The sequence below is a fragment of the Microchirus variegatus genome (assembly GCF_963457635.1).
Source record: "Microchirus variegatus genome assembly, chromosome: 4".
Classification (NCBI taxonomy): Eukaryota; Metazoa; Chordata; class Actinopteri; order Pleuronectiformes; family Soleidae; genus Microchirus; species Microchirus variegatus.
In genome coordinates, this window is record NC_139805.1 from 22,805,432 (window position 1) to 22,829,056 (window position 23,625).

The following is a 23,625-nucleotide window of genomic DNA, read 5'->3' on the forward strand; positions in this document are numbered from 1 at the left end:
ACTGAAAAAGTAAGTAACATGAATTGAAGAATTCAATGTCCAGTCACACAGTTTACAATGAGGGCGCATTTAAAAATCTTCCAGGTGTTTACATTCCCTCGCTCTATGGCCTAACACACACACACACACACACAATGCCAAGCCATCCTTCCGTGTCGAAATCTACGGAATTCTCAATTTGATTAAAACTAGTTTGTATTTTCACTTCATCAATAAACTGTATATTTTCTTTTACTTATTTGATTCTTCAGTTCCAACTTCAGTTCTGTCGGGTCACACATTTACACATGAAGCCCAGATGTTGGATCATTTCAACATACATTTAAAATCCTATTAAATCCTACAGCTACTGGTTTGTGACATGTCCCTCGGCTCATTGGGTTCTAAGAAACCAACTAAAGGAATGGGCGCGATGGCAGATGCCCCGCATCCAGCTTGTGCGCTGGTCTTACCTCGCTGTAGGATGTCGGGGTTCCTGTCTCCAGGTACAACATGTTGGCGCTGAGATTGAGCAGAGCTGCTGCTGTTTGCTCCACTGGCTCCAGGATTCCACAAATCTCTTTTCCTCACCCAAAGCGAGTGATGTGGACGACAGATGCAAAGTGGACAAGCAGAGGCTTCTATAGGATTCTATGGGAATGTCATATATACCTGGAAGAGAGGGGAGGGGTCTAAGGAGCGACCTGTCCAATACCTGAGTCCACACCCATCTCCTGAGACTCCCTTGAAGCTCTGCAGAGCTCCTCTAAGGTAAAAACTGAGAAGTGCTTTTGCTTTATCAACTTAGCAGCAGTGATTAACATCGCCATTGAATAATTAATATGTTCATGACAGTTGCAAGGTTTTTAATCTTAAAATTTCCTTACAATTCCTAACTAAAAATATTAGAATCCAAACAAAAATCTAAGAATATATACTGCTTTAACATAATTTCTACCTCCAACATGCAATTTAAAATATATTGAATGTATCCATATGGATGGAGGATATGAAGATGTTTTTCTAATGTGTGCAAATCCTATCTATGTGCTTTTTTAAGAGAAAAATAAAGAACGTATGACAATATCATAGAAAAATAGAAGCCCTCTGCCAAGGCTGCACTGTTTCTCACAGTGTCTATACACTCAACTCCAGATCACAGATTACATTTCAATCTGCTCTAACATTTTGAGTTATGCTGATCCTTGTTGGGGGTAAAAATCCTGACACTGTTGACCCCCACAGTGAGAAGTGCAGTGTTGGTGGGAGAATATCACCCACACTTGTAGTAGCTAGTTAGCATCTGAATGGCTTCCCTCTGCTGCCAGTAGGCAAACTTAATGCAGAGCCCACCTTTTCAGAAAAAAAACAATGCGACTCCTGTAGATTGCTTGTATCTATTAGAGATGACTGATGTAGATCTGTTTTGGAAACATGCATTGTGTCTCGCAGACAGTGTTGACCAGCTGGCTCAGATTTAAAAGCCCTAATAAAAGACAATTAAAACATGTTTAAATTCATTACAGGTTTTACACCCTAGCTGTGAAGCTGTTAAATTGTTTGTTTCAAAATGTGCTGCTTAACCTCAATTTAGTACATGAAAAAACCTGTACATCAATCATTTAAAAGTGAAAGCAAATGTGTTTTCTTCAACCATCTGCAGATGTAACTGAGGTGGATACTGCAAAGATGCACAAGTAAATGAGAAGGGAGGTCAGTGGTCAGCAGAGCGCAAGCAATGTATATAACTGCAGGGCTACAGGGCTTAAAGTTTTGCCCTGTGGTCAGAATGATTTGAAAGCTGTCTGAAATCTAACGCAGAACCATGAAGTCAAGGCAGTGTCTCAAATCAGCAGCCACACCCGGTGCAGGCCCCCAGGGCCGCAGGTCAGCCTGTCACAAAAGGCAAATCAACACTTTAAAGAGGCCAAATCTTTGGCCTCCCAGTACTTCACCGAGGGCCCAGCCAAACCTTCTGAGGGTGATAATTAGTTTAGCTAAACAAACTTCTAATTATGTTAAAACAACACTGGAATCTGAAAAGCAGTTAGAGTACTCAGTGTTGGGGTGAGGCCGCACTGAACAAAAGCACAGCAGCTGTGATTAAGCAGGGTGTCACTTTATTCGGTCCAACTCATAACTAATACAGTTAAAAAGCTGCAGATTAAGATGAATTGTATTTACATGTACATTATATACAGAGGGGTGTTTCTGCTTTTTAGCCTGATGGAGAACAAATGAACGCGAGGAAAATGTTATAAATCGACTTTATAAATCAAATGAGAAGGAGAAGTTAATGTTCCCACACATTTCCATTCAAGAGATCTTCCTACCTTCTCAACTTCACTTTTCAAACTGGAATACTGTGTCAATTACCAATGTAGTTGATGGTTTTGATGTAATGTTGCTCGTTATTTACAACAAAATTTGTCAATTTGCACAGCAGCCATTTTAGCATGGTTTACGAGGAAATGCAATGGTGTTACTGATCATACCAACAATGGTTCTGTTCAGTTCCATGTAAGACAAACCAGCATGCACAATGAAACTGAGGAATCTAAATGGAATTAGTCACCATTCATTTGATTATTTACACCTGTGACCTGTCAAAATGGCTGCTGTTCAAAGGGAGAATTAGCGTGTTTTTAAACACAGGTAAACCTGCTGAAGAAGGCAACTGACTCATTTACCACTTTGTGTTTTACACGTACAATAACATACTGCCAAAATGAAGCAGTAATTTGTGTGTTCACCCAGATATCCTGTTTCTGCAGAGTCAACTGAGTTGGGTGTGAACTTTGATTTTATCCATTCCAATTGCAAACAAGGTTGCTGAACAGTGACAAGGGGCCCATCCATACATGACTGCAGAATGAAAAACAATTAAACTTCACCAACAAGCAAAGCCTCCAAAATGTTGAACTTTCTTGAAGCATCTTTTTCTTAAACAGTGTCAACACAAACTGACCATGAAACCAATATAGAGACAGGCAGCATGCAGCAATTAGCTACAGTGTCAAGGGTGACAAATTGAATTCTAATGGTTAAATATTGTCTCTAACCATCCTAACCCTAATAATCAGAGAGCAGGAACATCTCTTTTAACTGCATCACCACAAATTCAACAGCGGTGAGAAACTAAGATTACGCAGCGCCTAAAGAAGTGCAGATCCAGGGGCTCAGACAAGAGAAGCTTTACTGAAGTTTTCCTCTTTTAAGAGTCTGTGCCTTAAGTCAGCTAGATTAGTTTAGTATCATGTGTCAGGCCGTGGAGGCTTGGAGGGCAAAGACACCTGTCCTGAAAACAGAGTGAGCTCCCATCCACACTGACAGACACAGGCAGTGAATGCAGAGAGACACAGAGCATCACCTGGGTGGCAAATCCTAAAGCCCCCACTGCAGTCAACTGCCCCTAAATCCTGAAACACCTTTCTTTGAAATCAACAAACTGGGGCAGCTTTTGGTAAATCTATTTTACCCAGTTGCCAGTTTGATTTCAGAGCTGCCAGAATAATTTAGAAATACATGGGATGTATAAAGCCACATGCAGGTGTACATGTACAAGAGGAATGAGACAACGGCAACTTTTCCACTATTATTGTCTCAAAACTTCTGGTCAGAGAAGTTATTGCATATTTTAAATTAACAAAATGATCACAGGTGCAAAAATATTTTACAGAAACCCACTGTATTTCTATTTTAGCCTGCAATGAAAGTCCAGGATATTTTTGTTTACTTAAAGATGCGTCGGACAAAATGTGTAACTGGAGTTGCATCCAGCATCAAACAGCAGAAAATATACATTTGAGGCCACAGAATTGTTAGAAATGATGATATACAACCTCAAACAAGGCTGTAGTGACTATCCAACTGAAAATCATGCAGAATAACACTGTTGTCAGTTCATTTTGCCTACAGAAACCCAAATCCAGAGTTGATTTCTGTATTGGATGCAACACAGATTGAAAACCACAGTAATACAATACCATAATCACATAATTATCAGGGCGGATGTTGAATTATTATACAAGGTTAACTGGTTAAACTCAAAAACTCATACAACACGTATATCATATAATATTCATGCAGACTGCAGGAAAGCCACTGTTGTAGTCACTAAAGCCAGTGTGTTTATATAGAGTTGTAAATAGCAAGATGTATGCTATTAAATTAAGGTCTGCTTACAAGGGAACTAGGGAAGCATGATATTGGACCTTTTGCCGATATCCAATATGTCGTGGGTGTTTAGGTCGGTAACATTTTCTCAGTGTCAGATATACATTTTCTTCATTGTGTCAACTAAATCAACGTGAAGAAATAATAGCTGGTGTTGACGAGCACAGAAGTCAAGGAGGCAGCAGCCTATTCAGTCTTTGTTCTAGTGATTAGTCATATCAGGGGATCTTGGCGTGGTTGCCGATATCCGATAATGCATTTTAAAGCCAATATCTGCATGCCAATAGCTATATTGTGCCAGTCAAGCAACAGTAAAATTCCAACGAAGACACTGCTGACTCGGTGCCAATGCCTCACTGCACGCAAATCGGACAAAGGCATCTCTTTATGATGTCTTCCTGATTCACCATCGATTCACCAAGTGCAAATGTAAAGACTTGAGGAAAAAGCTAAAAGTTGTTCAGCCATTAATTTTTTGTAACAAGTGGTCAAGTGTTGTTTATTAAGATATGTTTTTAGATAAACTTTAAAAATGTCACAAATTAAAAAAAAATCTATACAGACAAAAGTAATTCAAAGGATTGTTACTAAAGGTTTAATTCATGTGTTCTCCCTTAAAGAGCGTGACCTACGTGTTTTTCAGTTGCACTCAACCTAAAACAATACTGGGGTGTAAAAGTTAAGCCTTTTCCAAGAAGATATAAGAAATAATACAAGATATAAGGGTAATGTGGGTCCTTTTTTCCATGCTTTCACACTTAAACTAGGTTTTACACTCTCCAATTATTTACACGGACCATGTCAAGTGCTCATTCCTTAAAAAAAAAAAAACTGTTCTTCAGGTGCTGGAGGAAAACTGGTGGAGCATTTACAAATATAAGAGTGTTATGATTGGCTGTGTAATGCTGCAGGATTAAAAAAAGCAAGTGAACTTGAAGAATAATCCAAGTTAAGGTTTAAAATGTGCGTTATGATAGTGAATGTAAAATGTTAAACTATATAAACTGTGTATATAGTTGGGTAAGGTGTGTGTAATGACTCAAAGCTGCTTTGAAACTGACAAGGAAAGAGACATTTGACTCTGTCATGTTAACGGGAAGTATTGCACCACATCAGGCAGATTCTTTGCAGGTGATAGCATCAACTAATGAAACAGTGGAGACAGTTAATCTTTGTTAAATCAAAAGTGAAATTTGCAAATCGCAAAGGTTGCAGTTTACTTGTTCGACTTTTTATTGTACTGTGGTGTATGTAAATTACATAAATTCTGTCGCAAAGAATTAATATTATAAACTTCTTGTTTGCAATGACAACATATGTTTGAAAAATGTACAGTTAGATATTTTTCTTCAAATCTTTCAGGTCTAGTGGAGACAGAAACCCAGTCGGCTGCTGATCAGACCCTAAACTACAGGTCAACAGTCATCGCACATTAGACAAAAGAGGAAGAAAAGAGGTGGTGGGGAAAAGAAAACCTACCAATCCAAACACAAACATGTAATTAGATCCCAGTGAAGTCATGCGTCGATTGAGCTACTCTGCTGTAAAGCTCTCTCCCCCTGTCTGTGAATCACAGCTGAGCGCTTTATCTGGGTGTAAAATCAGCTGTTTGGGGTAGGATATAACGTTTCTCCTGCCACTATAACTGCTACATTCCTTAATGTTATTCTACCCTCTGCCTGCTCTGCCCCCTCCTCTGTTGCCACCCCTCACCTTTATAACTGGAAGACACGTACTGATAGATGAGCACTGGAACTTCAGCATGAGAGGCAGGTGCTGCGCTAAATTGTTGCCCTGCAGCTACAGAAAAAAAAAATCTCGACGAAATAAGGAATTTCAGATTAAACATAAACCCTACACAATACAAATAAGTCCCTCAGGGTACTAAACAGTGAGCTGCATTCTAATGACTCATGAAAGAGGCACACCTCCACATGGGTGGGGGTGGGTGGGGGGGTAGGTTTGGTAGGTTTGCCCACCACAAGCTTTTCATCAAAACAGACACTTGGTAATAAAGACTGGGGCTCGGTGATTGGCACACCGCCATAGTAGCAAGAGCTTAGCCCCCACACGGATGCTGCCTGAGTTGCTGGCGTGCCAATCAGCGCACCACGCCCCTCTTTGGTGCGAAGGAAAGTGGGCGGTGGGGGTGGGGCCATTAATCACCAGTTCAAGAGAGCACAGGCCCCCTTGGGGGATGCACAGGGTAACATTACTCAGCTCCTTGAACAAAATTTTTATTTGCTATTTTTTTTTTTCCACCCTGGCTGGACAACAGCATTCCAGCACTGGGAGGGGAATATGCACAACACCTCTGAGCAGCAGAACTGACAAAAGATCTGCTCCTCACTGCAGCTCAAACACAGAGAAGCTCAAACAGAGAAGCTCACACTGGTTTACAAATATTTTTTACCACAGTGCTTTCACACAATCCAAACTGTTTTGTCACAAAAGGATAGACTTTAGCTGATATGGCCAAAGCATGAGAAACTGTTGCATAAATATCACATGTTTAAAAGGTGATTTCTTTTTTTCACCTGAGTGCAAGTTGAAGAAACCAGTTAATTATAGTTTTAGACTTCTTTACTCAAAGAACTCCAGAGGGCATTCTTAAAACCAGTTGTATTTGCTTGAGGTGCTACTGCTGCTGCTGATGATCGCACAGAAGATGATTACAGGGCTATAGTGAAATGTAAAGCCACGAAAATAACTTTCATTTTATGGAAAGCAGAAAGCATAAGAGCCAATCGCCAACTGAGGCCTTGAATACATGACGATATTACTCTTCTAATATTACAGCTGCCCAAACTAGAGGATTTTTAAGGAAGTACAGATGACTGGAGCAGTCTGCAATAACACTGGTCCTGTGTCCATAGACAAGACAAGATATGGAATTCTATCTGAATGTTTTTATGTGCCTGATATGGAATGGAAACACTTATCACAAAAGCATTGTGAATAAATACAATGGAAACAGATTCAGCTAATAAATAACTGTTTTTGCATCATCGACCTTACGACCCAAACTGTAGCACCACCTACTGGCTTAAAACATTCACTGAACGGCAGTGGATGGAAATGCACGTATTTTGAGAATTTAGTTAAAATTTTAGACATTTTAATGGAAAACTAGTTAATGTACAAGGTGAGCTCCTCTCCACAAAATGTCCGGTCTCCTATGGACTCATATTGTAACTGTATGGTCATTTGAGTCTGTGACATCTCTGTAGATATAAACCTGAATGTCATGTAACAACACCATGCTGCATTTATAATAAAATAAAATAAATTTTTGTATTGTCAAGCATGTACATATCATGTGACAACAACACAAATCTGAGTTACAACATTTAAAGAAATGATATGTATATTTCAACGAGGGTTTGCGCAGTGCAAAATGTTATATCTGTGATTTATCTCGTACTGCTTCATTAAAAAAAATTGTGGATGAAGCATCAGGCATATCTTTGTCTAAGTGCACATTCTCCCCTGAACAACCTCTGAGAGCAAAGCGTCTCTGAGGAGCCACCCAGGTCCAGCACAGCTCAGGCTAAACAAGATAATATCATCACTTAACAAGCAGACAACATCTCAGACAACCACAGATAAACCGATCTCGTTCACAGACTGCTCAGCTGCTCTGAGCCACATTACTCTCACTTTCCTTTAAACTGTTAAACAGAAATTAGTTGACATGTTCTCTGTTGTACACGTTGTGGAATTCACCAGTGGAAGTTCCATCAGCTCAGAATGAAACTAATCTCAGACAGTGCATTTATTGATCAACAGCAGTGGTTACTGGTTGTAAAGCACATAACCTGGGACTATTTCAAATTTTCCTTGCAAACCTAAAAGGTCCATAATGTGACATTTGGGAGGTTTCTTGAATGTACGTGTGTGTATAATTGTTTTAAAATAGCCAGAGCGTGCACGTCATTTTTTTTTAAACAGAAGCTTAGTATACAAACAAAGACAGGGAGGCGTGAGAAGCAAAGTCCTCTGTGTTTTACAATCTGCAGTCTCTCCAATAAAAGTCACTAATTCTTACACACTGGTCATTCAAAAGACAGACAGTATAAATGATAGATTAATTGATGTGTAGTTGTGGTTGGAAGGAGGCAGTGGTTAAAAATAAAAATAACAACATAAAACCTACATACTTACAGAGAGTATCTCATCTGGCTCATGCATGGTGATGCAGTCCATGCTGATCTGGATGGTGTTTCCTGCAGATCCATTAGTTGGACTATCTGTGAAGTTCAGCTCAATGGGCTGGACTGAATGAATGGCAGATCTGAAACACAGTAGAGATCACAGATAGTGCGTGTTTTTAAATTTACAGCACATATGGTCTTTTAAATGTGTCTATGTCGTGTTCACTTACTGGTCCAGCATATCAAATAGTTGGTTGAACACATCTTGGCTGAGGAAGTCAGTCGTCTGTGCAGACTGATTCTGGGACATGGCGGTGAGAAAGGAGCCCTCTCGCCAGGACAAACGTGATGAAGCGTCCCTGAGTCTGCAAAGAGACAAAAGCAACCATTTTAGTTCATTTTACATACATTTTTCCTGTTCATATTCCAAGTAAGGTCCATACAACTACTTTAACAATTAGTTTTAAAAGTTGCAAGGTCAGCAAACACACATCATAAATGTGGATGTGCGGCCGGCGCTGAGGTTGGCCCACCCAGCCAGTGGAGGTAATAGGGAGGAGGAGGAGGAGGTGTCCTGCTGCTGGCAGCCATTCATGAGGAGCCATTGTGAAGAAGTCAGACTGCATAATACAGAATATTTGTACTACATATAATGGTGATTATGCACCATTCAGACAGAGGCACTTTGACCTGCTCCCCTGAAACATTACACCTGCTTCAGAGCTCAGCGTGCCATTGTTCTTGCTGAAGTGGCGCACGCTGCAGTCTGAGACAGACGGAATTCCCCCCACAGTCTATATGATAGCACTGCTGCAACTTCTGGTATGTGTACAGCTGGACCAGCATGGGGGGGGTGAGGGGGCGGAGGAGACAGGCCAAGGAGGAGGGGAGGGGGCTTAATCTGAAGCTGGCACTATTTTAGGTTTTGGAATTCCCCAACACTGCCTGATGAATGATATTAATACCTGACTTACAAACACAGGCATATCTAATGAAGCCAATCATTTCACTTATGCAGGAGTTACACATGAGGGAGTGTTGAGTTCAGAGTGAACATGAGTTGAGGCTGCAGTCCCTCAGGAACTGAAGTGGGACATTGGATGTTGGAGATTTTGACCGACAGATCGTTCATTAAAGGCAGAATCAAAACCTCACCCAGCAGATTTTGAAGCTTTTTGTAATAATAACATCATGTTTACACGTTAAAAGGTATATTAAGCAGCTACTGGGAAAATCAGACTCAGATTTCAATTCACCTTATGGTGGAAATTGGATTGATATTATTGTATTGTATGTTAGATTTAGAGTAATGTTTGTCCAATAATAACAAAAACAAAAAATGATATACATACGCACATACCATCAAGCAAAATAAATACTGAGTTAGCCAAAATAAAAAGGTGAAAAGGTGTATATAGCTATATCATTTGGAAGCTACAAATCAAATATGTGACCTGTGACTAAATGTAGCCATATTAAAGTACATGATAAAGACAGGAAGTTCTGATTTAGTGCAGACAATTCAACAATAAATATAAGTGGTTGTTAAATACCTCGTGTTTAAAGCTATAGCTTTAGCTTTAGCTAGCTACTGGTACTGCTACTGCCAGTAACTAGCTACCTCCGTTCCATCAACTTCGAATACATTTCAGATACATATCCGCCACAATGCGACACCTTTCCACCACAATAGCGGTGTATCCCGGGTCATATTTAACATATTTCAGAACATGAAGCATTTAAAACCAATGTTACCTTCTTGCAGCTAATGAATTCACTCTGATAAATAATGGGCAGCACGGGGGCGTGTCGCGTCCGCAGGAGCAGAAAAGACGGCATTACGACACTATTCACTTGTAGTTTCTTTTAAATATTGTGTTAACAATCGAATAAGTCTGCTTTGATTTCTTACACATTTAAGACTTCATTCTTTATTAAATAATTCAAAATTGTTTTCTTGTGAGAGCCCATTTACATTATAAATATGCATACACTCACCAGTCATTTTATTAGGTACACTGGCCACCAATTAAAGTGTCAGGAGTGTCTTCTGCTGCTGTAGCCCATCTACTTCAAGGGTTAATCCACTTTAATCCATCCAGGTTAACTGAATCACTGTAGGCTTTCTATCATTTTATTTATTTATTATTATTTAATTTTTTTAACAGTCTTCCATCTCTCCTCTGACCTCAAACCAATTTCGCCTATGCCACTGAAAATGAGAACAGCACATGTTCCATTCTCCGTAAACCCCAGAGATAATCCTGCGTATAAATCCAACATTGGCAGTTTCTAAAATACTAAAACCAGCCTGTCTGACCAACCAACAATCACCAAGTCACTGAAATCACCTTCCTTCCCCATTGTAAAGCTTGCTTAAAACTTCAGCAGGTCTTCCTGACCATGTCTAAACGACTAAATGCATGTTTGATTAGAGATATTTGCACAACAACAATTAAACAAGTGTACCTAATAAAGTGGCCAGTAAATAGATCTACTTGCACCAAAATGTTGCATATAAAAGGAAGTGTGCATGGCTGATTTATCACACATTTGAGACGGACAATATACTTTTAGATTTGTTTCCAAGTCAATCAATATATATTTATTTTTTTATCAACCATTTATCAGATAACAGGTAGTGGAATACAAAAACACACGTAGATAGATAGATAGATAGATAGATAGATAGATAGATAGATAGATAGATAGATAGATAGATAGATAGATAGATAGATAGATAGATAGATAGATAGATAGATAGATAGATAGATAGATAGATAGATAGATAGATAGATAGATATACTTGAGGTAGAACAGGTGTGGTGCGTCTCTTCATGGAGGAGGGAGGATTTAGGTGTGGTCCTCCACCGACCTCTGACTGAGGTAATCCCCATTTGATTTTTGGCCTCTTTTTTTTCTTCTTTTTTAACTTAACTGTCGCTTTGTTAATTTGTCTAAATTACATTTGAGTTTTGTTTTGCAGCTGTGTCTGTGTCAGAGTCCAAATAAAAACCACAAATGATAGCGATAAAAAGGAGAAGTAAGCATTTTTGCCACCAACACCGCAGCCTACTGATGTCCTGCACCCTGCAAACATTACAACTCAAATTTTATTTTTGTATTTAAAACACACGAGATACTGCCAAATATAATTTTGAGTACTACTAGAATTGATGAATCTTTAGTATGTTTAGCAGATTTAGTTGACACTGTGGAAATCATGGTAAGACCGGTTATAATGTACATTCTACATTCTATTTTTAAACCTATTTGTATAGTCAGTGTTAATATCTTTATATATTGTACTTTATGTATTGTATTTCTTTTTGGTAAATGCATGTTTATTATTTATTATCCTTATCTTTATTGTCTTGCTGCTGTAACACTGGAAATGTCCCCACTGCAAGACTAATAAAGGACTATCTTATCTTATCTTAACGAAAGAACAAAAAACGCATCAATGGATACAATTTAGAAAAGCATGAATTCCCAAACTCAACAGTTTTTGGATAAATGGGTGTATCCCCGTTCTGGTTGTTTGTCTGCTTTTGGGTGTCTGGTTACTCAGAGTTTTTCAGTTAGCCTGAGGCGAAGGCTGTTCAGCATCCACTTAAAGACGGTGCAGCGCCTCCAGACGAGACTGGGGCAGAGGTCAGCACTAAACAGGGATGGCTATTGTCTCTTGGCAGGTTGGGCACACCGACCGATGAAAATGCAATCAAAACAAACAGCCCAGCCGATCGGGGGCCCTTCTCCAGTGTCCTTATTAATCACTTGTTCAAAGGCCTAAGACCTTCTCCCCCACATCTGTCAGCCCCGGCTGGAAGAGGGACACGACTGCAAAACAATAGAAAGCAGCACGGGAGTTTCTCCTCCTCCTCTTATCCGCTGACTTTTATCGAAGGGAAACAGTCTGAACCAAACACAGGACAGGCACGAATTCCTTTGCAGGTTTACAACGCGAAAGAAAACGAGGAGGCTGAAGAAAATGAGAGAAAAATGAATGAAGACGTTCTATTGAAATATATTAAAGCATCACTGGTGCCAGTTTTTCTTTCGAGCATCTTCAAGCATCTATGTTACAATAAGTCAGTGATTTGCATACGAGGGCTGCAGATAGATAGATAGATAGATAGATAGATAGATAGATAGATAGATAGATAGATAGATAGATAGATAGATAGATAGATAGATAGATAGATAGATAGATAGATAGATAGATAGATAGATAGATAGATAGATAGATAGATAGATAGATAGATAGATAGATAGATAGATAGATAGATAGATAGATAGATAGACACTGTAACCTGTCTGCCTCTTCAGGCCTAATGGCCCCTCTATACACGCATGCATTGTTGTGCCCTAATTATGCGACACTTATAAATATAATTTGGGACAGACCAGCAGCTGAGGATCGGCGCAGACACACAACTGTTCTCAAGTCAATTTGGATGGTTCAGATAAAATCAGTCTACGCGGCAGTCTATAAGGGGGGGGGGAATCCAAGACACTTCAATAAGTCAATAAGTTCTCTCAGAAAGGCCCACAATAAATGTGTCAAATCAATGTAACACACTGTATGTTACTTCATTTAACACAATTTCTTAACAACAAAAAAAATAAGACGATATCGTACCTAATAAATCTAACATTTTCAAAAAAATTTACTTACCGGTGAAAGGGGAACTCTGGATAATACTGCATAGCTGTGTAAGGCGAATTCATGTTGTCATGCCCCACTTTGCTGAAATCTTCAAATCGATAATTATAAAGGCAAACGTATTAACATGAGCAATAAATACAAATAAATAAATAAACGTACAGGCCTTGATTAAAGTGCCAGAGGGTACAGTGCAGAGGGGAGAAAGTTTGAGAGATGTTTTGAATTTTTTTTTTTTCTTAAAGCTGCCCAACAAAGGGGAGGGGCTTGTGCCAGTGCTGACCAATCCCCTGCTACAGTAGTACAAGATATCACTCACTCGCAGTTGCTAGGATATAGATATCAAGCAACTACATCTGACCCCGCACCCCCACCGACAAACACACAACACACACACACACACATGCATTTCTCTGACATTTCCACTCTGATTCCCCCGGTGTTTGTGTGGCTATGAGGACATTCGTGTTGTGTCACACTTCACACTGTGGCCCCGGACGCTTTTTGTCACAAATACACTGTGAATGACAGTGATTCTTCATTCTGTGCCGATTCAGCAAAGATGAAATCAGTGAAACGACAAAAAAAGAAACCAAATATTTGCTTTTTAAGGAAGCGAAACACATCGTCTACTGAGATGAGTCAAGTGAGAAAAGAAATATTTCACTATAATGGAGGCAAAGACCGACTATACATTAATTTAAAACAGAAGGAAATGACATCCGGCACCTTAAGGACACAAATAGAAAGCAGACAAATCATATTGCCATTTGAGAATCCTAAATACAAACCTACATTTAATCATATTTCTGCAGAGACAGATTCCAGACCACATCCACGCACATACTTCTAATTCAACATCAAACCCATCCTCTCCACCGGGTACGACGACACTGTAAACCTAGAGGTCTTATGTGGTTTTCAGACGTGAACAGCAGATGAATCAGCATGCTAAAATAAAAAGGTAGGGTCACGGTGGGGGGAATGAAAATAAATAGATGTGGTGTATCCAGGGAACACAAACCTCTAAGCTGCTCTCTTGTACTTTTAATAAAGACATACGGCCTCTTTCTCTTCTCCGACCGACTCTGCTCCGCGGCTACAGCAACCAGGAACACCACTGAGACAGAAAAAAACATGATATTCACATGAGAAACATCCCACTTCTCTTCAAGAACTGTATTATTATAATTGTTATATAATGCTTAAAGGTCCAGTGTGTAAAAAATAGGTGATGTTTAGATTAAATCATTTATTTATTACCCCAGAATGAGCCTTCTATATTTATGTCAGCTCTATAATATGTATTTACGGTAGCCCACAATGGACAAACTAAATATCCTTTGGTTCTCCAAACACACTTGGAAGAGAAGGTGAGGTGAGGAGGGACATTCAGCTGCAACTTCACCACGTATTATGTCAAATCTTTCACACTATGCCTTTAAAAAGTCTAATGTATAAGTCTATCTATATGTTGATGGATGTAACACTAGTGTGAGAATCTGCAAAGATTCTACGGCAGCAGCGTGAGGCTCCATCCTTTAGAATATGATACATTCAATCATGGGACCGTGTTTATATGAAGAGCAACACTCTGATATAAGATAATAGTGTGAGTAACGCAAAGCCATTTACTGATTAACCTTAATCCAACTCAGAGTACGCACTATGTGAGTTTAAGATGGGAAGTATTCCAGTCTTTACGTCACATTACGCACACATGTAAACATCGCAATCAGATTATTATGACCTACACTCTTAGAAATAAGGGTTCCAAAAGGGTTCTTTTACGAGGGCGGAGGTTCTACCTGGAACCATTTGCTTCTGAAAAAGGGTTTTTCAAAGGTTCTTGGTAACACTAATAGTTCCAGTAAGAACCATTTTGATCCAGAGGACCCTTTAAAACCCCTTTCCTGAATAAAGGGTTTTAAAAGGGTTCTTGGTGGAACCTTTATAAAAAGGCCAAAAGGGTTCTCCTATGAGGACAAGCCAAAGTACATTATATGGTTCTACTTAGCACTTTTATTTTTAAGAGTGTAGTGGAGATTTTACACCAGTGGATGAGTCAAAAAGTATTGTTTACTTAGATTATGATTTATATTACTACTTTAGATTTGATTTACTAATATAGTTATTACTGCATTTTGTTGTATTTTCTGTTGTATTTTCACATGCAGACCTTTTAAACTGCTGTGCATATGACAATAAACCTTTGATCTGAACTTTGAATCTGAATGAAGGACAATAGTCAGATTAAAGGCCCATGTGCACATGAGTCCCTTTTCCACCAACATTTCCAGGACCCTTTATAAGCAAGAACTTATGCACTCTGATTAAAGAATCCTCCTTGAGATTTACCGGTACTAAAGTGAATTAGTTTTTCTTTCTTCGTCATCTTTTTATGGTCTTGCTTAAAGGTGCAGCCACACAGCCCCGCCCCTCTAGAGTTCCTGGTAATCTTAAAAAAGTAGGTACTTCTTTGTGTGAAAGTTTGGGGTTGAGCGAAGGTTTTTCCACCCTGGTCATTTTGGTGGAAACGCAGCAAGGTTTTTCAAAATCCCAGGAAAATGAGAAAAGTTCCTGTGGTGGAAAAGTATATGGCATCTTTGCCTTTATATATATATATACATGTATATGTATATATATATACTGTATATATATATATATATACTGTATATATATATATATATACTGTATATATATATATACTGTATATATATATATATATACTGTATATATATATATATACTGTATATATATATATACTGTATATATATATATATATATATATATATATATATATATATATATATATATATAACAAATTGATAATAAATCTATGTAATTGGCTTTTTGTAAATATTTGTATAACTTGCTGTCAAATAAATTTGCAACAGTGTAAGAAATTACACTTTATGAGAACCCCATTAAAGCTCCTCATGTCATGAAAACTTAACTTCCTGATTGGCTGAAGTGGTGTTTTGGAATAGTTGAAAAAGAAAATTTACCCGGCCACCTGAGAACCTGTCACTTTAACTGTGATATTTGGGTTTGTGAATTACACAGATAAACACATGTTGTCCTACACTGTATTTTTACTGAAATATTTAGAGTTGCAATATAATTATGTATAATTTCTTTAATAAAAGTTAATCGGTGGATTAGAAATACTGCTGTTGTGTACTGAATTGCCACTGTGCCTGTCTGTCATTCGCCCAACAACTATTCCACAAGGTCATTGCTGCAAATACCAGTTGTTGTTTACCAGCTTGCAAAATGAAATAAAGCTCTCAGCCGAGAAATAAACATCAACCCTGTAACCACACAAACAATAGTACAGTAAGAAACACACTAGTAAAAGTGCGCGGTGATTATTGTCTTATTTATGAGGCTAATTTCCACTCTCCAATAAACATTTTACGTGCAGCGTTGACCACGTCCACCTCGTAACAAGGACAAACTGACCTCAAAGTGTCTTTAAATCTGATTTACAGTGACACCTGAAGCCCTTACATCATTAATTACTCTGCAGCTCAGTTGTTGGGAAACAAGTCATCGGAACCCCGATTACTTCATTTGAGATGCATGTGTGTTTATGAGTTAGCAGCTACGTCAGTGACATGTCTGATACTGTCATCGGGTGGAGCGCACACATGTGTCTAATGCGATTATTATTCAAACAAGGCTCAGGCTGCCGAGTGTTAAGATCACTCTAATCTGCAATTGCATCTGAGGTCAAAAGCCGTAGATGGCAGCCGGGGGCCTGTTTGACTGTACGCAGCAACATCAGCACTTTAATTCATTTCGGTGCGTTCATTGTCGTCGGAGGCGCGACGCGGCCCAATCACACGGCCTTATTAATGTCCGGAGTTTACACACGGAATACCAGAGAGCAGTTGGCGCGGCAGCTGATGAAGTCGCCTCAGCGTTTGCTGCACGATGAAGAGATGCATTATCAGTGTCAGTCACACACACCACAGTGTGAGGGGGTTATGTGGACATACTTGTGTGCATCTGTGTGTGTGTGTATATATTCCAGTTGGTGACTAATGCAGGGGAAATCCAGATGAGTCAAAACTACCAGTGTCCGGTGCAGTGTCTGAGAGGTGATAATTTACAGCCCATGCACTAAACTGCCCGGCAACTTGGCATTGTTCATAACATCTCGCTCTCTCGGGAAAACTCTATTTTAACTGACAATGTCAAAGGGGGGAAGTACAAGGGACGAGAACATAGAGCGATCGAGAAGGAAATATCGACATACTTTGGTGTTTAATTTATAAACATATATATATATATATATTTAAAATGTATTTTAAAATTGGTTTTTCAATTCTATTTCTCATTTTGCTGCTGCATTTTACTCATTTACTAATTGTTGAAAGAGAGAAATTTTCAATTCACATTGTACAGAGTGCGCAAACCAGTTTTCCACAGTCTCGCCACGGATCCATGGGTGAATTCCAATTCCTTGCTTAACCCTCAATCTCAAAAATGTGCGCTCCCTCTAGTGCAAGCGCTGTCCCGATTCTCAGAAGAATTAAGTTGAGGGGCAAGTTTAAGGGCTGTATCGCCGTCAATATTTCAGAGACCAGCCTTGGGAGCAAGGGTTACCCAGAATTCATTGCATGTTTTCACAGAACAAAGATGGAGCCGAAAGCAGCGAAACGAGTACGCTACAAATTAAGTATTTTCTTTGTTAATAGAGATATAAAAATGATGAAAACCATTGTATTATCTTAGTTTAGGCCCATATTATGGATTACTGACGTCATTGTTGCGTAACATTTATTTTTATTTTACGATCTTTTGTCAATAGCCGGCCGGTGCAGACAAGCGATCGTTTGCTATGGTTTACTTTTCAATAAGCCGTGGTGTGTGGTAACTGTCAGCTGAATATGTCCGTGGTTGTGGTATTTGTATGAGTATCATCTTATAACTAACTGACAAACGGATCGTAATAAATAATCCTGACGTAAATGTGTTCTTCTTTTTTGGAGTTGACAGACTGGACGCAGCTTTCGCGTTATTCTGCCCCCCGCAGTCTGAAGACGTATCTGCATTTAAGGGGTGTCCCATTTCTAAGTGACAAAATAACCCTCAACACTTGGTTTTGAGGGCCAGTTAAGATTAAGGGTTGAGCTTGAGGGTTAAGATAGGAATTGGAATTGGCCCAAAATCTGGATTCCAACCAAAATATACAACAACATAGACCTCTTTGAGGTACTATTACATGTTTGGGTGTTTTTTCAAGGCAATACTGACAGTTTTAGAGTCTTTTTTCATATCTTGTTAGAAAACGTCATTAAATCAATCATGAGCTATGTCGCAAAACAGTCTGGCAAAAACAAGACCTGCTTGTTGGTAACAAAACATCAGAGCATTTTAAACACATTCAGCTTAATATAAATGCAGTTCCTGGAGCATGGAATATTTTTACTCGCATGCAACCAGTGCCGGATATCCATAATGGCGCTGAAGTAAAAGAGCGCTAACGTTTTACATTGTGACCAGTACAACCCGTCTTTCTACTCAGTGAATCATTATTTGCGGTAATATTCAGACTCCCAGACAATTACTGATGCTTTCCCACGATATGATTCAACTTTTTTTTTTTCTTTTTTTTTTTCCTCCAAGTGTCTTTTGTCACATTAACTTTTACATTATGAGATCAGGTCGTTGTCAGGTTGGGAAAATCATTCTTGCCTGCGGCAACAAAAAGGCAATGAGCCAGAGTTAAATAAACCCGCCAGTACACAGAGGTTCGCTTAGAAACAGGTGTTTGTACTGCATTTGTGCGTTAGTGACGTTAGTGAAAATGAAGAATATATCTTTTGTATTTCTCTATATTAATGCAACATTAATTCACATTTTGAACACAACTAGCACCAAGGTATTTTAAACACATTTATGTGGTGTTTGAATGTGTCAGAAAAGTGACAACTCCACAAGTTGCAGAGTTGTGATGTCATACACTCTTAAAAGAAATAAAAGTGCTAAGTAGAACCATATAAGGTTCTTCAGCTTGTCCTCATAGGAGAACCCTTTTTGGCTCCAGGCAGAACCTGTTTTTATAAAGGTTCCACCTGGAACCCTTTAAAAACCCCTTATTCAGGAAAGGGTTTTTCAGAAGCAAATGGTTCCAGGTAGAACCTCAGCCCTTGAAGAAAAACCCTTTTGGAACCCTTATTTCTAAGAGTGTAGGCTCTCACATGCACAACTACAGGCGTTTTCACGATTACATGTGCATATGTTTTTAATGATTATGAACTTGACACTCAATCCTTATTCTTCGCTCTCCATTATGTTGCAAATACCATTTCCAGGTGTTTTTAAACAAAAATACACACAATATATTCTGTTAAGAGCATCCATGTCGCTCCCACTTCTAAGTGCAGAGAGGTTAGCAGCGTCCAGAATGAATCCAAGCAGCATAAGACTGCACCGAAGATAACAAGTTATGCTTTAAAAAATTATAAAAAAAATTGGCTGAACATTCAACATGTGAAAACATACGAGAAAACGTAGAAGTAGAGTAGAAGAAGCTAAAAACAGTTAAATGACGCACTGACGTGTTGGATAACGCTTTAGCTTTGTTATAGCAGAGGCGTCTACAGCTGCAACATGCCAGATCCGTTATGATTAACCACTAACACAAAATCTACGTCTTCTTTCTTCGCCTTGGGCCGTAACCTACATCCTCACACATCGTATTCAAAGTCGGTAATTTACTTAAACACTATAATAACTGGAAAAACCCCTTGTAGTTTCCCAAGTAGTAACCAAGGTGGTGCGTTCTAATTTCTTATATGTGACCATGAGTCTTTCACCAAAAGACTAGTACGTTTCAAATTCTTACTCTGGAGCATGTGTTTGACATTGTTTTACTAATGAAGTATAAGCATTATCATACACATATTAGCTTAAATCTTGATTATTATTACTTTTAAATCAAAGTTTACTTCACATTTGATAATCAGGATGAACATAGAAACTATTTTTATGCCTAAACTAAAATGATCCATTTAATAATGAACGCAGAAAGGAGCATTAAGGCCTGTTTATACTCCTTTCGTCTGTAATTTGCGTTAGTTTTGTGCATCATTGTGCGCCAAGCAGGGGAGCTTACAATGACAGATGAAACGGAGCAATACCACTGGAAATCATGGGGGGCAGTATAGAGTTAATAGTCAAATCATTCAGGTAAAGGACAAGAAACAAGTGTAAAACTTGCTGCCAGAGCTCGCTGGTTTATCTCTGCAGCCAGAAAACAGAGAGTGACCGTCAGGCTCTCGGCTTCACTCACTCGTGAGCTGTGGTTTTACTCAAGGGACTCAAGGAATCAAGTTGTCAAAAGTCCTGGCAGACATACAGAAATATTGAACATGCCACAACACCGATGAGTAATATTCCCCATTAATGGGACGACTTACATTGAGTAAGTAGTCTATTTCGGATCACGCACAATAACAACAAGGCAATCAGAGATGGCAGACGTTCACGCAACAAGCCTCTGGCGGCCTCTGTTGGTCATGTTGTCAAGTGCGGAAGCACAGACAGACACACACACCAAAAACAATACTTCACTCCCACTCCGTATTGATGCCTGCAACATGGTACTCGACACTTCCCTCTAGAGGAAGTACTGTGTAAATGTCCATACCAATGCAACAGACGCACAGAGGCATGTTGGGTAGTGACAGAGTTAAAGTGGGACGGATGGACGGAAATTGGGCCTTCACAGACATCGATTCTGTCACTGAAAGCAACAGTTATAGTTATGGATAACCAGCAGACTAAACAAAAACATGACTCTACTTCAGTCAAGTGCTACTGCCTGGCTTTGTTTTTCCTTGGACAGGGGGACAGAATCCCCCTCACCTACTACAGCGGAGAATGTTGTAGAGGTAAACATAATCAAAGCCTTCCAGCGAGCAGTTCTCAGATCTGAGAAACAGACAACCAGTGAACCACAAAACCATCAATCACAGCTAATCCAACACTTAATCTGTCGTTTGAAGTCAGTCAGCATCACTCGTGGTGCAGTGCAGGCTCACATCCAAAGAGGGGAACTGAACTGAACTCAACTACACATGAGGGTTAGTTACCACTTAATTCAATATACACCTAAATTAAGATGCCCTTCAGATTATGACTCACTCTGCGTTATTGGCAAGCTCAGGATGAAATGTAACCGAGCCATTATCACCAGCAATAAAGTACATGATGCTTAATTTAAAGGGGTAGTCTAGGTTGGTTTTTTTTTTTAACTGTTGTATGAGGCATTGACACATTAACTCTGACCTCGTCTACTTTGTCTCCGTAGACCTGTCTGCGAGCCGAATACTCACTCTCACTGAAAACACGGCTGCAGGCAGGGACCGTTGGAAAACCAGATTTTAGCCACTTAACAAGAAGGTTTAACTCTGTGATATCGTAGGGTAATGTTTGCTGCTTTATCTCACAAACAAGTGTGTGCTCTCTCTCTCTCCCACACCAAAGTCCATTGGGAAAACATTTTACATCACAGCACACAAGAGATGTTAATCCACTGCTGCCTTGATCACTAAATCCAAACATCTAAACTTTAAAATGACCAAACCAGGCAGCAGTTAACCAGCAGCTCCTGTTGTGCCCACAAAATGAAAAAGGCAGATTTTCTCTATGGACTTTGGTTAAGGAGAATGAGCCGTTTCCAAACTTCAAATAAATGCTATCTAACTGGCGAGATAAGGCAACAAACATATATTTTTTAGAAATCATAAGAGGTGTAGATTTTATTTGGTGAGGCTTTTGTGAAGTGGCTTAAATGAGTCTGCCTGTGTCCAGAGCCTGGGTGGATTTACAGAGGCAGTGGTGTATGTGTGGTGGTGTGCGCTCCAATGCACGGGGTGGTCCATGTGGTGAAGTCAATGTTAAAACTGTGTCAACACCTCACACAACCGCACTTCAAAAATCCTGAACCAACACTCACTTCACCATCATTATACTACATGCAGCTCGCCACTTTCTGTTTGAAATTAATCATCTGTTTACGACCAAAGAATCACATTTCAAAGTTGTTTGTTTGCCAGTTTTTTTTTTTTCCTTTTGGGCTTCTCCCTCTGATCCACATATTTGATATTGAAGATGTGCATGACTGAATTATTTTACCTGCTATTTGATCAAACATTTTATTGAAATATCTTTGAGGTGGTAATACAAACCATATAATGGTATTTTGCATATTTGCCAAAAAGCTCCTACCTTGTGACCTAGAGGTTTTTTATGCCTCAAAATCACTTGGTTCCTGGCAGATCTTGGCAGATTATACCTCACCTCGTCCCTTTTACCTGTTGAAATACATTTAAAAGGGCCACTACAACCCATTACATGTATATTTCCACTTGCCAAAAAGTAATCGCAACTCCTACCTGGTAACTTAAATGCTTTTTCTGGCTCAAAATCACTTGGTTCCATCTACAAGGGTAATATCTGGCAGATTACACCTCACCCAGTCTTTTTTACTTGCTGAAATACCCTTAAAGGGCCACTACAAACCATAAAATACTATTTCCCACTTGCTAAAAAATGAACTCCTACCTTAACTGCTTTTTCTGCCTTTAAAATCACTTGGTTACATTCACAAGGGGAACATTAAGCAGATTATACCTCACCCAGTCCTTTTATACCTGTCGAAATACCCTTAATAGGCCAATACATCTCATCAATTACTATTTTCTACTTGCCAAATAGTGAGCACAGCTCCTCCCTTGTAACTTAAATGCTTTTTCTGACTCAAAATCACTTAGTTCCATTCATGAGGGTAATATCTGGCAGATTATACCTCACCCAGTCTTTTTTACTTGCTGAAATACCCTTAAAAGGCCAATACATCTCAGAAATTGCTCTTTTCTACTTGCCAAAAAGTGTTCGCAACTCCTACCTTGTAACGTAAATGCTTTTTCTGACTCAAAATCACTTAGTTCCACTAACAACGGTAATATCTGGCAGATTATACCTCACGTAAGATTTTTTTACTGGCTGAAGTAGCCTTAAAGGGCCAATACAAATCATAAAATACTATTTTCCACTTGCCAAAAAGTGAACTCCTACCTTAACTTAACTTAAATGCTTTTTCTGCCTTTAAAATCACTTGGTTACATTCACGAGGGAAACATTAAGCAGATTATACCTCACCCAGTCAGTAATGGGCCAATACATCTCATAAATTGCTCTTTTCTACTTGCCAAAAAGTGATTGCAGCTCCTACCTTGTGACCAAATGGTCTTTTTTGGCTCAAACTCACTCACGATTGGGAATTCTTTTTTAGAAAATACTATTGGTACATTTATTAGTTGGGTGTGTGGTATTTTATTTAAAAATACACTTTGATGTATCTTTGCCCATGTATGCATGTACCTCTGAATAAATAACGAGAAAGGTACTCAACAGAGCATAAATCTCTGCCAAGGCCCAACTGGCCTCTTAAATTGAATCAAACTTTATAGATCTGTCCTCGTGTTTGGATCGGCACCAAAATTGAATGGGTTCTTTCTTGGCTCACAGCCCCATCTCTTCACAGAGTTTTGTGAAAATCCGATAAGTACCTTTTCTGCGATCCTGCGAACAAACTAACAAACAGCTGAACACGCGTGGAAAAATAACCTT

The 23,625-nt window shown here is 39.1% G+C and overlaps 1 protein-coding gene across 6 annotated transcripts in view; it reads right to left on the bottom strand.

The window, feature by feature from the left end:
- The window catches only part of tp63 (tumor protein p63), a gene marked incomplete at its 5' end in the record, with an annotated part of 33,194 nt that extends 20,047 nt beyond the window's left edge, over positions 1 to 13,147 (bottom strand). For 4 of the 6 annotated variants that reach the window (XM_083888384.1, XM_083888383.1, XM_083888382.1 and 1 more), the window contains 3 exons: positions 8,320 to 8,449; positions 8,540 to 8,674; positions 12,988 to 13,147. In XM_083888384.1, the coding sequence (XP_083744510.1) occupies positions 8,320 to 8,449; positions 8,540 to 8,674; positions 12,988 to 13,040 (318 nt within the window). Of the gene's footprint in view, positions 1 to 452; positions 495 to 8,319; positions 8,450 to 8,539; positions 8,675 to 12,987 lie in introns of those variants that run through there. The other 2 variants (XM_083888386.1, XM_083888385.1) reach the window with 1 other exon arrangement.
- Positions 13,148 to 23,625: the final 10,478 nt, after the last annotated feature.